We start from the raw sequence: 15,223 nt of genomic DNA, 5'->3' as shown, positions 1-15,223 counted from the left end.
CTACAACTAGGTATCATTTTATTTACCAACAGTCTCAAAGGGAAATGGCTAGTAACTCAGTACACACCAATAACTTATCCCAAGTCTGCAGGGTAAAAAGAAGCTACTAAAAATAACTCTTGATTTTTCCAACATATAAGTGACAAGAATGCTCTAAATAAACCTCACTGACAAGAGTCTAAATACACAAAAAACCTAGAGTTGAAAGAACTAAGATCTAGTCCTAAATTTGACATTTACTGGCTGTGTGATTTTTGAGTTTAATATCTCCATGTTCAAGAAGTCTCCAGAAAAGGGGCACTTACGTTTTAGCATCTTCACTGCTACTTTCATGACAGGTTGAGACCGACTTAATCCATAGGCAGTTCCTTCAACCACTTTCCCAAATGCACCAGACCCCAGGATCCGACCTGTGGGCAACCAGAACCATCAACACACACAGAATCAGGCATCTCCTCCGATTCATTTACCACAGCCAGCGATCATGGGTGCGCAGCTGGGTGGTGTTTTTCCCATATGGAGAAAGCATAATAACTCCTCCAAGTCATCATGTCAAAACCAGAATTGAGCCCACAGGGAAGGAAATTAGTGTAATTGCTTTTGTCACATAACATTTGCAAAGAAAAGGAAAAACAGACGGGAAGAAAGGAGCGGCAGCCCTCCCTGGTGTGAGCACTCGCCTACCGGCTGGAGAGCTGAGCCAAAGCCTAGGCTCTACGGCACGTGCTCTCTGTGGCTCTGGCCCAAACCTCCGGGCTCCCCACCCTGTTTGCCCCACGCAAACAGGGGCACCTTTTGCGTCAAAAAGCCTTTCTCCACTGGAAGTGAAAGTGAACGTGAAAGTGAAGTTGCTCAGTCTTGTCTGACCCTTTGCGGCCTCATGGACTGTAGCCTACCAGGCTCCTCCATCCATGGGATTTTCCAGGCAAGGGTACTGGAGTGGCTTGCCATTTCCTTCTCCAGGGGATCTTCCCGACCCAGGGATTGAACCCGGGTGTCCCACATTGCAGGCAGGTGTCCCACATTCCCCACCAGGGAAGCTTCTCCACTGGAAATACTTCCCTATTCAGGACATTACTGATTCCGACAGTGATGAAGCAAACTTCAGGCTGGCCCTCTTGCTGTCTGTCTATTAGGAAGACCAAGAAGAGAGAAGGCTAAACATGCCCAGAAGCAAAACACTTTGCCATGTGGTGGGAGATACAGAGGGAAATGGAGGCTCTCGTGCCCACAATTTTTTTTTTTTTACCTTTTTATTTTGTATTGGGGTATAGCCAATTAATAATGTTGTGAAAGTTTTAGAAGAACAGAGAAGGGACTCAGGCATACCTACACAGGTATCCGTTTTCCCCCAAACTCCCCTCCCACCCAGGCAGCCACGTAACATTGAGCAGAGTTCCCTGTGCTGTGGAGTAGGTCCTCGCTGGTTATCCATTTTAAAAATCATTGTGCACATGTCCATCCCAAACTCCCTGTCTTCCTTCTCGTGTCGTGCCCACTCTTAAAGAGTCTGCAGTCTAGAACAGACATTTCCTCAAACCAGGGGTACCTAACGGGTACAGAGAGCCCACAGCGCCGCTGACTACACGTCTGCCCGGCTGGGACTTATTCCTGCAAAGGCACCACTTCCCCAGCAGCTCGGCAACACACAGGAGCAGAGAGACACAGCAACACCTCTTAGCGACAAATGTTGCCCCTTTTTCTCCGTATTTTATTACTTTTTAACTTCCCTAAGCTCCTCACCTTTTGTAAAACAAGGGAGAAAATATAATAAAGCAAGCTTAGTTCTCAGACATAGGTATTTGAATGAGAAACACTAGCATGTCTTGTTTGATCTCAGTTTAAGTAACTTTCTAGGAAGACCTAATTTGGCTGCTTTCTGGAATGAGACAAGTAGATAATTTAAAAATGCCTTCGGCGTCCTCCAAAGGACATACTGTTAGAATATTCATGATGACACAACCTCTAGCTCTCACCTTCATTGTCTTTGTCCTGTTTTCATTCATTTAGAATGTAATTTAAAAAAAAAAATCTCTTGACTAAAGTTTCCTGTACTTGGTCTCAACCCAAGACTGAAATATTTGAGAAGTTTTTCATGTTTTGCTTTAAAATGCAAAAACTTATATTTTTACATTCTATTTTTAAAGAAGAATCTACTACATCCTCAGAAGGTACTGGGTCAAAACATATTTTTGGACTGTCCTCATTCATTTTTCATCTGTTCCTTTTTCATCACAGAAGTTCATCTCATTTCCAATGGGTATCATTTCCAAAACAAAGCCACTCTGATGGGTGTCTCCCTATAGTCACTTCTTCCTTTGTAAAATTTTCTTAACCTGTAATTTGCTATGGAAGGAGGTTTTAAAAAAAAAAAACAAAACCATCGCAGTGATCCAATTGGCTCATTTTCAAAGGCAGAAAAATATTTCCAAAAAAGCCAATTTCTAACACCTCACTCTTACTAAGCACAAGTTCAGATCCTTTGTTCCTCCACAGGCCTGTGAAGAGTAAAGCAGTGGACAAAGCAAAAGGAGTCCTGGGCGATCACCCAGCAGGGCCGGAGCTTACCAAGCACGAGTCCATCTCTTGGAAACTCCCATCTCGAGTCATAAGGCAGCTGCATCGGGTCCACATAAATGTACTCATGTCCATCGGGGCTGATTGATTCAATGACCCTCCAACGGATTTCATACCTTGGTTTCTATAAATGACAAGGACAGGTAACTGGTGAATTACCAATGTCCGAAGATACCAAAGCTTAACCACGGCAGCAAAGTGACTGACACGGAAGGATTCAACAACATTCACTCATCATCTCGTTACTGAGCTCCTTCTCTGTGCCAAGCACTGAGCTAGGTTGCTCTTCTTGTTCTTATCAGTAATGATTTCTAGTTCTTTAAAAAACATCTACCTGTTTCCAAATGACGACCAGGACAATGAGTGAGATGATCACAATCACCAACAGCACCAGGACTGCAGCCGCTACAGTGAGTTCAGAGCGCAGAGCTAGAGGACAAGAGAGGGGCACGGTGGAGAATTTGCACAGATTCGCAGGAGGGCAGGAAGGCGGGGTGGCCATTTCTGGGATTGGAAATCTCTCTCTACTGGTGGAGAAGCTTAAGGGCTGCCTGGCTCATTTGGGGAATGGACAAGATCATCTCTCAATTATCTACATGCATGACATTACTCCAACTCTTCCCCTGGACGGGCAAGGGACAAAATTCGGTTGGGAACACAATTCTTTCTCCAAAGGTGCTCCGGAATGTGAACTGGAATATAAAGACTGATAAATGAGGCTGAGCGATGTCATTAGTTCAGAAACTTAAGTGCAGTGTATTTTGAAAGGTTGCTGTATACTTATATTGCTTTGGGCTCCACTAATTTTTTTTTGTTTTTTAAGAAGTCAACCTGTCTCAACTGTCACAAGGAGCAACAAGGCAGAAGATCCTCCTTCCCCATCCTCCAACACCACGCCAGACCAAAGAGACTAGGTAGCTATATACTTATAGACAAACAAAATACCAAGGGGCCTCAGAAAGATGCAGTTTGAGATCTGAAACAAAAGAAAAGGGTCCCACATAGATGCCCAGGGAAAGCCCTTTAAGGGCATCTGGACCTTCAGTCCTATAGGATCCCATCTGGGATTCAAAGTTCCACCGAAGGGAGGAAGGGATCAGCTGAAGGCTTAGTTGTCCCGGCCCACGAGCTACTCACTGGGAGCCACCAGCTTCAGTTCTCGGCTTTCCAGCCCGAGGAGGTTCCTGGCCAGGCACCGGACTGCAATGGTCTCCTCCACTTTGGCGAACGTCACCTGGCCTTCCACCGTGCTCCTGTCTCGGGGGTGAACCTCTGTGATGATGTTTGAAATGTTGTTGGCCAAAACTGTCCATGAAGTTTCATTGTTACATCTGGAGAGAGTAAAAGGCATAGATAAGGAGCCCATTGTGGGGAGCCCTGGGGGTGGAGTGCTGAGAATCATTTAAGATGGCAAGCAGCGCTGACCCTGTCTGCATTTGCAAGGCTACAGATTGGTGTTTTAGATGCAGATTAACCTTAAAACTTGTTCTCCGAGAGAGAATAACCTACATGTGGGTAATTAAAAGTTAACTGTTGGGACTTCCCTGCGGGTCCAGTGGCTAAGACTCTGAGCTCCCAATGCAGGAGGCCTGGGTTTGATCCCTGGTTAGGGAACTAGATCCCACATTCCCCAACTGAGAGCTGGCATCTAAAGATCCTGCATGCCGCATGCACATGACTCAGCACAGCCAAATAAATAAAAAAAATTTTAAGTTAACTGTTTATGAAGGCAAGGCAGAGATAAACAAGTTCAATACAACAGAACTACCTGTCACAGCCTTGAACCCCTGAGCAAACTGGACTTCAAGAATGTTTAAGTATCCCAACATCCCACCCCTCCAAAAAAGGCCTGGTGCCCTCCCTTTTCTCCACCCCTCACTGTGGGGACCCCCTCAGGCATAACTAGGATTGGACCTAGAATCCAGCCCCAGTCTAGATCCAAGTCCAGTGCCTGTTGGCCTCGGGTGCCAGGGGGAGGAATCTCAGCCTCCAAGAGAAGCTCAGAGGCTTCGGAGCACAGCGGGCACCCCGGGAAGGAGTGTAAGCACACTGCTCAGGTGCCCAATAGAGAAGGTCGAGGAACGAAGGGTGGAGGGACTGGCAAGTTACCTCCCACCACCCAGCAGGTAGAGAGAAGCCCCCTGGGCAGTATCATCATGCATGTTGACACGCCAGTCTAGCCACCAAATAAAGTTCACCAAAGACAAATGTGAGATGAAAACATGGGCCTACCAAAACATGGTAGGAAAGATCCTCTTAGAGCGGGTCTTTAAATTCGTGCTCTTTTCAGATTAGAGACCCTTTGAGAATCCGTTGAAGGCTGTAGACCTTCTTCATACAGCTACTCATGAACACAAAAGCACATGCACACACCTACACATGCAAACACGCATGTGCGCGCACACGCATGGTCCATGTTTGGAACGCTATCTTGTAGTTTGACCTAGGCCAAATAAGAATCACAAATGCCAAAAACAGAGCCAGCCAAAGAAATAAAATGCATTTGAGGTTCTTTGTGCCAAGGAAGAAACAGCCTGACCACAAAAGAGAAAGGAATGTGTTCCATACTTCTTAATATCCTTGCAAACCATCCACTCGATATCAGGAAGAGGGGTCCCTTCGGCCGTGCATCTCACAGTCTGGCCCCCGTTAGAGCCATGGTGATCGTCAACCAAGTCCAGTATGGAGGATGGAACTGCAGGAGGTGAAAAGAAATCAGAACTGGATGGTTGGCACACCAGAACTTTGGGGAACTACCAAGTGGAATATGAGTTCAAAACTTGCCCACATAACGTTTGAACCTATAAATCAACCAACCACCCAGCAGGGAGCTGAGACCAGTCATGTGCATAATAACACTCCAGGTTTGCACAGATCTAATCGGTTAAGAGCATGCTTAAGGCATCTGTGCCCTGTGGTGCTTTAAATCTGGTATAAAGAAAGCAAAAGCCCCATGTTTATTTGACTTGAAAGACAAAGAGGCTCTTAGAGTTATGTTATAGCTTGGGAATCAGCTTACAGATTAATCTAAACGGTAGGATCTAAAGGAGCATTTACCGAAGTGCAATATTATTACATTTTAGATTCTTGTTTGTAACCGGTGATCAAATAAGTTAGAAATATGCTAATACGTGTATCACAGATTGACTATGAGGGTCAAACGAGCCTACCTAGACAGTACATGGCCCACGGTAGGTGCTCAGTGAATAGGTGCTAAACTGGCTTATAAACAGACTTGGGCACTCCGTTCTGGGAGGGGCTTCTATAGAGGTCTATAAGGAACGCTAGGCACAAAAAGCCAACACACTCTGAAACAACTTATCGTCATCTGGACCAAAGCATATCATTTCGCTCTTTCCAGAACTGGAAGTACCTAATTGAGAAATAGGTGGTTAAGGAAGCAATTGGAGCCTAGAATTCCAAGTCAGACAATTCAAGCTAGCCTGGAACCTCCCAGAATTATGTGAATTCATAAGTCCAACAGAGCTACACCTGCCACCCAAAGCCCCTGCTTCTCCCCTGAAAGGGTTGCTTTTCCTTCCAAGACCTGTGGGGACAAGGCCAGGCTCTTCTCGGGAGACTCTCCGTCACCCACCCACCGAGCCAGAGTTATCATTAACTGGCTCTTACATACCTTGAGTCAAGAGTTCAAAAGTATAGCTCTTCACATCATCTTCATTTTGAACTACAATAGTATAATGGCCACTGTCTTCTTCCTTTGCTCGGATCAGCTTTAATTTGCTTCGATAACTTAAAAGAAAAGGACTGTGTTTCAGCAAGGAGTAGCCCAATAAATTCCAGTCGTTAAGCAATTACCATATTCAATTCAAATGTTGTTAAAAAACATCTTGTCCATATGATCTCTTTCCTGGGATTTTCCTTATATTATCTATGCACTGAAGGTCTGAGCTATAGACATTTCATTCTTAAACAGAAGACCAGAGATGAGCAATGGCTTATGTGGCTACAAGAGCTGTCAGTTCTGCTAAGGCCTGACTTCTAGATGGGAAAAAACAAATCTTACCATCTTTCCTTTTATTTTAATCCTGGATTTTTATGTTTAAGAAAAAAATACTTGCCAACACTGTTAAGCAAGTATACTCCAATACAAAATAAAAATAAAGACTTGATTCCCCTTAACATCCATCATATGAGTGATTCAGCCAAATACTGGAACATCCTTGGAAGAAACAATAGAGACACTGTCTCTGGATTGACATGGAGAGGTCACTGGGGTATAAAACTCCTGCTTGCTTGTATTTGCTTAAAAAACTCTGGAAGGTTTCATAAGAAACCTTCCTAACAAAACTAGTAATAGTATTCCTTGTGGGTGGGGAGGAGGAGGTACCAATGCATACGAGGACAGGAGTGAGGCTTCTTACAATGCACCATCTTTAGGTGTGAATGTTTTTAAAGTGCAAGATGCATCTTGAAAAAAAAAATAGAGAAACATATGCTTTCACACCTCATTAAAGAGAAGTTTCTCCAAAAGATTGCTTACACGTATAATAAATGACATTTCGTTGTGTGTGTGTGTGTGTGTGTGTGTGCGTGCGCGCATCAGTAAAGCATCTGCCCATCTGACTGTCCTTTACAACAGCGTGGAAGAGCAAGCGGAGTGAGAGGAAGGGCGCTGGTCATGGAAGGAGGAGACCTGGGGCATTACTGAAACTCTCCAAGCCTCAGGTCCCCTACGGGTACCATAAGGGATAACTATATGCAAGGCGTAGAGTCATTGTGAGAATTAATTACATGAACCAATATATAGGAAAGCATTTCAGAGGCTCCAAGATAGCACGCAAATGTCAAGTCTTCCAGCCCAGACACTGGATGCTGGAGGCGTGATGAGCACACCAGGCTGGCTTTCCCTCTGCCGCACCAAACTGAACACCTCTGGAATGGGTTTCTTTAGAGCCCCCTAAGCACCCCTGGCTGCCGGTGACCAGACAGTCTGCCGTCATTCATTTTTTGCACTTGTCCAGCCAAGGAAGCTGTGAATCCACTAGTATTAGGGAAACCAGACACCCCTCCATCGTGTGCATCCTTACATTCCCTGGCCTGTCATGGGGACCAGAAGATGATGTGCTGGAGGAAATCAAAAAACACCTTAAGAGACAGCTCTCCTGGACTGCTCTGCGGACAACCACTGTCTGGCCATCGCGACTGATGGTAGCTTGCAGACAGCCCTGGGTGTCTCAAGTGTTGGCTACGCTGGGATCACCCTATTTCTCTCTGGCCTCACAGCCTAGTAGAAAGTTAGACACTGTCCACTTCTCTGTGTTCCTACATTTCGTGTCTTAGCAAGCCTTCTGGATCCAGTATCCCACTTCTATCTCTAGATAGAACCTCTGTTCCACAGAGGTTGTCACATTCCATTTTCCCAGATGTTGCTTCTCAGTTACACATTCAGTTCAGAAAGAAGGAAGCAAATCCTGAAATTAAGTGAACTAATGGCAGAGGTGCTACCTTCTCCTCTTTCCTGAAGGCTTGAAATAGAGGATTTTGTCTCCTTGGAAAGGTTTCTGACAAACATGTAGGGCTGGATTAGCTGAGCCCTTCAAGAGGGATCTTCTGCTCTCAGATTCTAATCAGAGCTTAAAGCTTCAAGAGACCTCAAAATATCATCCAGTTCCTCATCTTGAAGGACATAAGGTATTATTAACCCTACATTATAGATGAGGAAGCTGAGGCTGAATGGTGACTTGCACAAAACTCCACCACTAGTTAAGAGATGACAACAGTCTACAGCTCCTCAGAGAGCAAGGATCTGAACTATCCATTGTACGTTCTCTCCTAACCAAATTTACTCAGACACTACTCTTATTTCCCATGAAAGCCTCACTGGGGAAAATGTGTTTCAAATTAAGTCAATGATGTTGTGTTTCATGTAGGCATATGTGATAACTGCCCTGAAAATGGAATCACCATACATGTCTTCTTGCAATATGGGTGATGGATATCAAGGAATATATATAAAACCCAAGTGGGTCCAATTTTCCTTTCTTTCCTCCATCCCTTGCTGAATCCAGGAACATGTCTTTCATTGGGAGCAGAGATTTTTCAGTTCTTTCTTCTCATTTCATTGTTACATACTTACCAACATACTATTATTGCATTGCAACATTGTCATGAAATGTACCTGATTTCCAGTATCCCCTATTTCTGATTGCTAAATTTTCTATATTGACTCCTGTTTGGGGTCATAAGACACACACAAACCTCAGTCTATCTAAGAAATACAATACAAAGAAAAGGCAAACTTGAAAAGGGTGTTTCTTTACCTTATTTCCTGAATCTTTTCTATGTCAGTGGTGATCTCCGTGAGATTCTCAATCAGAGTCAGGTTGTCCTTCAGCCAGGTTATCTTGGGAGGGGGATAGGCCTGCACATCCACCACAAAATGCTTGACTTCATGCAGGTTGACAGCTTCCAACAGGTTAAAGTTGGGTTTGATTTCAATAAATCCTTTCTCTGTACAGGGAAGAGTTTCCATTAAACAATGATCACCTCATGGTGGATCCCGAGCACCATGGCCGATGGGCATTTTAGGAAGCACAGTATACCGTGAACAGAAATGGTGACGTTCCTCATCTTTTTGACCTCCTTGGTGGCCTGGTGGGCAGCACACTCGTAATCTCCACTGTCTTTCACTGTGGCCTCAGGAACCCTCAGAGTGTACACCAGCTTGATGGCCGGGAACTTGGTTTCCTCCAGCCTCGTGATGCCTTTGCCTTTCTACAGCAGAAGGGGAGGAAAGCTGGTTTTAACAAGCTGTCTCCTAAGAGTGAACCCCTGTGTAAGTTACGGACTCGGTGATAATGATGGACCAATGCGGGTTCCTGGATTGTAACAAGTGTACCGCTCTGCGCGGATACCACTCTCCCCCATCTGGGGGAGGCTGTTCCTGTGTTGAGCCCAGAAGACAATACAGGAAATCTCTGTACTTTTTACTCAGTTTTGCTGTGAATTTAAAGCTGCTCTAAAGGGACTTCCCAGGTGGTCCAGTGGCTAAGACTCCATGCTTCCAATGCAGGGGCCTGGGTTCAATCCTTGGTCAGGGAACTAGATCCCACATGCTGCAACTAAAAATTCCACATGCCGCAACAAAGATCAAAAATCCTGTGTGCCACAACTAAGACCCAGTGCAACCAAATGAATATTTTTTTAAACCAGTCTAAAAACTGAAGTCTAATAAAAAATATTTTTAGCCATGTTCCTTTGAAAATCCAGTTTTGAAAGGATATTTAATGTCATAGTAAGGTGTTTGTGCTATACTGCCACAAGAAAAAATATATAACAAAGCACTATTTAAAGTATATCTATTAATTATTACATTTATAAAGTATTTAAAGGACTTATCTCCTTTAAATTATAATGGGGATGGTTCTGGGAAGTGGCTTTTCATCTGTTTCTCTAAATTTTAAAGTTATAATAAGCCTGCATTTTTTCAAAAAATATCAAACAAAAACTATGATTTATAAACCGATACTTAGATTATGTATTTGGGGGCCAAACAACACATAGTTTTCTTTTGAGGAGAAAAAATTATCTCCAATAAATGAAAAGAAGCATTTATGTTTTAAGGATTAAAGGCATCAAATATGGGCTTCCTTGGTGGCCAGTGGTTAGGAATCCATCTGCCAGACCTGCCTGGTGATACCGTGGATGAGAATCCACGGGCCAAATCAGGGACACAGGTCTGATCCCTGGTCCAGGAAGATTCCATGTGCCATGGAGCAATTAAGCCCATGTGCCACACTGCTGAGCCCAGGCCCTGCAGTCCATGCACTGCAACTGCTGAAGCCCTCCAGCCTTAGAGCCTGCGCTCGGAAACAAAAACCACCACAATGAAAAGCCCGTACGCTGCAACAAAGAGTAGCCCTTACTTGCAGCAACTAGAGAAAGCCTGTGCAACGGCCGTAAATATAAAAATAATTAAAAAAAAAAAAAAAAAGAATCCACCTGCAATGCAAGGGACATGGGTTTGATCCCTGGTCTGGGAAGATGCCACATGCCACAGGGCAACTAAGACCACAAGCTGCAGCTACTGCGGCCCTCGAGCCTAGAGCCCACGCTCCAAAAGAGGAGAAGCCGCTGCAATGAGAAGCCCTCACAATGCAACCAAGAGAAGCCCCTGTTCTCCCCAATTAGAGAAAGCTTGAGGGCAGCAACAAAGACAAAGCAGCCATAAATAAATAAATGAAACTTAAAAAAAAAGTTTCTATAAAAAATAAAAATAAAGGCAATCAAGTATGAACAGAAAAATAAGATAGTTTTACATTTGGGGGAAGATGTATACCTATTGGTCTACGAATGTCTCTCCAGTACATGAGGTTATAGGGCAGTATGTGAAAATGTCCAAGTTTCAATCAGACACCCCAGGGAGAAAGGAAAGGGGCAGCCAAAGCATGGGGAAGAGAAATGGAAAAAAGGAGAGATACTATCAGATGCCAAAGAGAGAGCATGGAGTAGAAATCTGCGAACTAGGAGTGAAGGGGGAAAGACCATATATATATATACATATATGTGGTTTTTGCTCTCCATAAGGGAGAGCATTAAACACTGTTAAAAGGTCTCTGCGTGGGACCATCATAGCCTTTTACACACAGTTCATACACACTTACCATGATGGGTTAGAACGAATGAGAACTGGACTTAACATACACACACCAATACATATAAAATAGGAAAACAACAAGGACCTACTATACAGCACAGGGAACCATACTCAATATTGTCTGATAATCTATCTGGAAAAGAATATATGTATTTTATATATATTTATATAACTGAATTACTTTGCTGTACACCTTAAACTAACACAACTTTGTAAATTAACTACACTTCAATAAAATAAAAAAAGAATGAGTGAGACCCTATGTGTAAATCCCCAAGGACCAGCGATGACGCAGTGGCTCCCCTTCCCCATCTCCACTCCTCCCTTCTTCTTTCTGTGGATGGGCCAGCTCCCACCAGAGTGCTTGGGATTCAGCAAACATCACTAAATCTCTATTTTTTTTTTTAATTTTTTATTGTAGTGGTTTTTGCCCTACATTGACATGAATCAGCCATGGATTTACATGTGTTCCCCATCCCGATCCCCCCTCCCACCTCCCTCCCCATCCCATCCATCTGGGTCTTCCCAGTGCACCAGCCCTGAGCACTTGTCTCATGCATCCAACCTGGGCTGGTGATCTGTTTCACCCTTGATAGTATACTTGTTTCAATGCTGTTCTCTCAGAACATCCCACCCTCGCCTTCTCCCACAGAGTCTAAAAGTCTGTTCTGTATATCTGTGTCTCTTTTTCTGTTTTGCATATAGGGTTATCATTACCATTTTTCTAAATTCCATATATATGTGTTAGTATGCTGTAATGTTCTTTATCTTTCTGGCTTACTTCACTCTGTATAATGGGCTCCAGTTTCATCCATCTCATTAGAACTGATTCAAATGAATTCTTTTTGATGGCTGAGTAATATTCCATGGTGTATATGTACCACAGCTTCCTTATCCACTCGTCTGCTGATGGACATCTAGGTTGCTTCCATGTCCTGGCTATTATAAACAGTGCTGCGATGAACATTGGGGTGCACGTGTCTCTTTCAGATCTGGTTTCCTCGGTGTGTATGCCCAGGAGTGGGATTGCTGGGTCATATGGCAGGTCTATTTACACTAACTCTCTATTGAATGATTCAAATTATGCCTGTTCACTGAAGAAAAGTTATGCATAGAAAGACCAGGCAGGGAATTCCCAAGCGGTCCAGTGGTTAGGACTCTGTGCTTCCATTTCGAGGGGCCTGGGTTCGATCCCCTAGTGCGGCTGCAAGGTACAGCCAAAATAAAAAAACAAATGAATTTGTTTATAAAGTAATTTCCCTGCTGGTCCAGTGGCTAAGACTCTGTGCTCCCAATGCAGGGGGCCCAGGTTGGATCCTGGTCAGGGAACTAGATCTCACATGCTGCAATTAAGAATTTGCATGCCACAACTAAAAGATTAAGACCTGGCTCATACTAAAACAAAGGCAAGACCAGGCAGGCAAGAAGCAGAGTATCCTAGGTGTCCACACGGCAGGGAAGCAGGCAAGCGGCATTACTCAATGCCTCAAAACTCAAAGGCATGGAAGCCAAGGAAAGGAGAAGTCATGACTTTCAGCAATCAGGAAGTTTTAAAATTCATTTGTGTTTTGCTTTGCTAATTTTTTGGTCATTATCTTGTAGCCATATAACCTGTCTATCTGATGAAAAAGAGCACTCAGTGTGAAACCTCTATGCATTCTGAAGGGCCTGGTTCAGCTATCTTCATCTCAGACTCTCCCACTGCTCTAAGAACCACGGCGTCCTCTCGTCAGAGTCTGTATCAGAGATGGAAAGCTAAGGTCAAGAGGAGGCCAGTGTCATGCCCCATGAGCGATAGGTCTTTGAAGCCCTACTGTGATCCACGCCCTGCCACCTGGGGCCTTGAGGGTACTTACCATTTGTCCAGGGTAAGTCCACTGAAAGTCAACCACCTCGTTGTTAAAGACAGTGCAGGTGATCACAATCGATTCGCCTGCCTTATATACAGTCTTAGGAGATTCCATTTCCAGATCAAGTTTTGATGTTGCTATTTAAAAAAAGAACAAACACAGGACCTAAATGTCCAAAGTATAGTCAGGATCTTACAAGGTTTTAATTTTTAAAGAAGATTCTGAAAAATAATTTGCCAACAACTTTGATCAAGACAAAATTTTGAAAATCTCAGAAGCCTTGATCTGCATTGACATACATAATTTGGTTTAAAGTAAAACACATACACATATATACATATACACACACGCAAAACAATAACAATAGTAATAATAAATTCCAATTCGCCAGAAGACCACATTCGCATCCCCAAGCATTTGGGTGCATTATGACTACAATCACTTTTATTGACAGAGCAAGCCTTTACTGACTTCACTTTCCTAGCCACTAGCTCCTACCCATCATTTATTTATTCTCCTCTTCTCTCCCATTCTGCTTCCCAGTTATTCTCAGCATTTCTAGAACCTAGCATGGAGTCTGGCATAAAATAAGCCCTTCACAAGAGTTAAATGGCATACCCTCGCTAATACCATAACTGCATGTAAGTGCTCTACAAATGTGTTGGCCCAAGTGTGGTTTATACATTCCCATTTGCATTAACCACTCACATCAAAGGGATGAAGTCGACAGCTACCAGCTTTTCTCAAAATCACTTTTCCAAAGTTATTAAAATTAACCTAGAAGTCCAGCCCCCACAGGTGTGTGTTTGTAGTTAAGGCCTTTGTAGTCAGGAATGTGACTAAAGCAGTAAGAGGCTTATACAAGAAAAAAAAATTCCTTACAGTATACTGAAGTTAACTGGTGAAACCTGAGATCATACAGGGGTAGGAAAGACTTTGCCTTTGGTAATGCCAAGCTTCACAGTATTGCAGCCACGGAGATCAGCTTAACACTGTAGGTTCAAGGTGGGGTTAACCTACCTTTTGGAGGTTAATGCCAAGTCCCCATATCAGAATTTGGGGGCTCCATCACTAGGGACTAGGATTTTAAAAAGAAAATTCTACATGCATCTGATGACTTTGCCTGTACCTCTTATTCAGAGAAGGTAAGAGAGGGCACAGTACCTGTGTAAGCATAAACATTGAATGGAATGGTCTGGAACTTCTTCCCTCTGACCGTGGCCTCACAGATATAGAGCCCGACAGCAAAGGTTCCTTTAAAGCCTTGTCTGCTGTCATAGGAGGCATGCACTACCCCCTCACTGCTGAGTAAGGTCACCGGAGTCTCAGGATCAGTCGTGCGGCATGGGATGATGACGGAATCTTCGTCCTCCACGATGACCAAGGAATCTGTCATTCCTAGAGGTACGAAGGCTACATCTGGGTCTGACATTTGGGGAAAAAAATGGAAAACACATTAAGGACTAATTTCACCTTCACACATATACGCAGAAAGATTACTTCTTTGGCATTAGTCATATTAGGTACGAATGTTACCTTTACTCATAAATCCAGAAGTGTCACCCCACTGACATTTGTCATCCTAACAGCTAGAAGGTGATTTTTTTAAAGTATGAACAATACCAAATTGCCCGTGCCTTCTTAAAAAATACTGAAAACAAATATAAATATTGTCAGAAATGGAGGTCAAAATTTAAACTACAAAACACAAAACAAAATGGACATTAAAATAATCAAGCCTGAAAAAAAACCATCAGGTCTGCTCAAAACATGAGAAAATACTCATAATTTTTGAATTATGCTTTTTACAATGCCTGTGACCTATAGCTGTATTACTTGAAAAGTAGTAGAGAAATCTACCAAAAAAAAAAAAACCTCTCAAATAATAAATAAAATGTATAATTCCACAGCCTGAGAATTTTCTTTTCAAAAGAAAACCAGCTGTTTAAACTACTTGGTAATAAGTGCTGAGAGTTTCCAGCATCAGTTTCACAAAGGATACACAACTCTAGATAATTGGAAAGAAGATCTCTAGCAACACAGAGCCTGGCCAGAGGATGTTTGTGCTGGGGCAAGGGAGGAATAGGAAAAAATCTCTGGACAATCTCAGGCAGAGCAAGACTCAGTACTTTTAACAAACCCACCTTCCTACCACTGTCTTCAAAGCAGGGGAGCACTT

The 15,223-nt window shown here is 43.4% G+C and overlaps 1 protein-coding gene across 5 annotated transcripts in view; it reads right to left on the bottom strand.

Annotated features, from left to right (window-relative positions):
* The window catches only part of PDGFRA (platelet derived growth factor receptor alpha), a 48,758-nt gene that overhangs the window by 19,438 nt on the left and 14,097 nt on the right, over nt 1–15,223 (bottom strand). For all 5 annotated transcript variants that reach the window (XM_043447582.1, XM_043447583.1, XM_043447585.1 and 2 more), the window contains exons 4-13: nt 14,209–14,469; nt 13,051–13,181; nt 9,141–9,312; nt 8,859–9,048; nt 6,212–6,327; nt 5,146–5,272; nt 3,715–3,908; nt 2,912–3,006; nt 2,569–2,701; nt 306–410 (exon numbers count right to left, since the gene is read on the bottom strand). In XM_043447582.1, coding sequence (XP_043303517.1) covers nt 306–410; nt 2,569–2,701; nt 2,912–3,006; nt 3,715–3,908; nt 5,146–5,272; nt 6,212–6,327; nt 8,859–9,048; nt 9,141–9,312; nt 13,051–13,181; nt 14,209–14,469 — 1,524 coding nt within the window. The remainder of the gene's footprint in view (nt 1–305; nt 411–2,568; nt 2,702–2,911; nt 3,007–3,714; nt 3,909–5,145; nt 5,273–6,211; nt 6,328–8,858; nt 9,049–9,140; nt 9,313–13,050; nt 13,182–14,208; nt 14,470–15,223) is intronic.

This window comes from Cervus canadensis, chromosome 26 (assembly GCF_019320065.1).
Source record: "Cervus canadensis isolate Bull #8, Minnesota chromosome 26, ASM1932006v1, whole genome shotgun sequence".
In the NCBI taxonomy this organism is placed as follows: Eukaryota; Metazoa; Chordata; class Mammalia; order Artiodactyla; family Cervidae; genus Cervus; species Cervus canadensis.
This window is presented reverse-complemented; position numbering and strand designations above follow the sequence as displayed.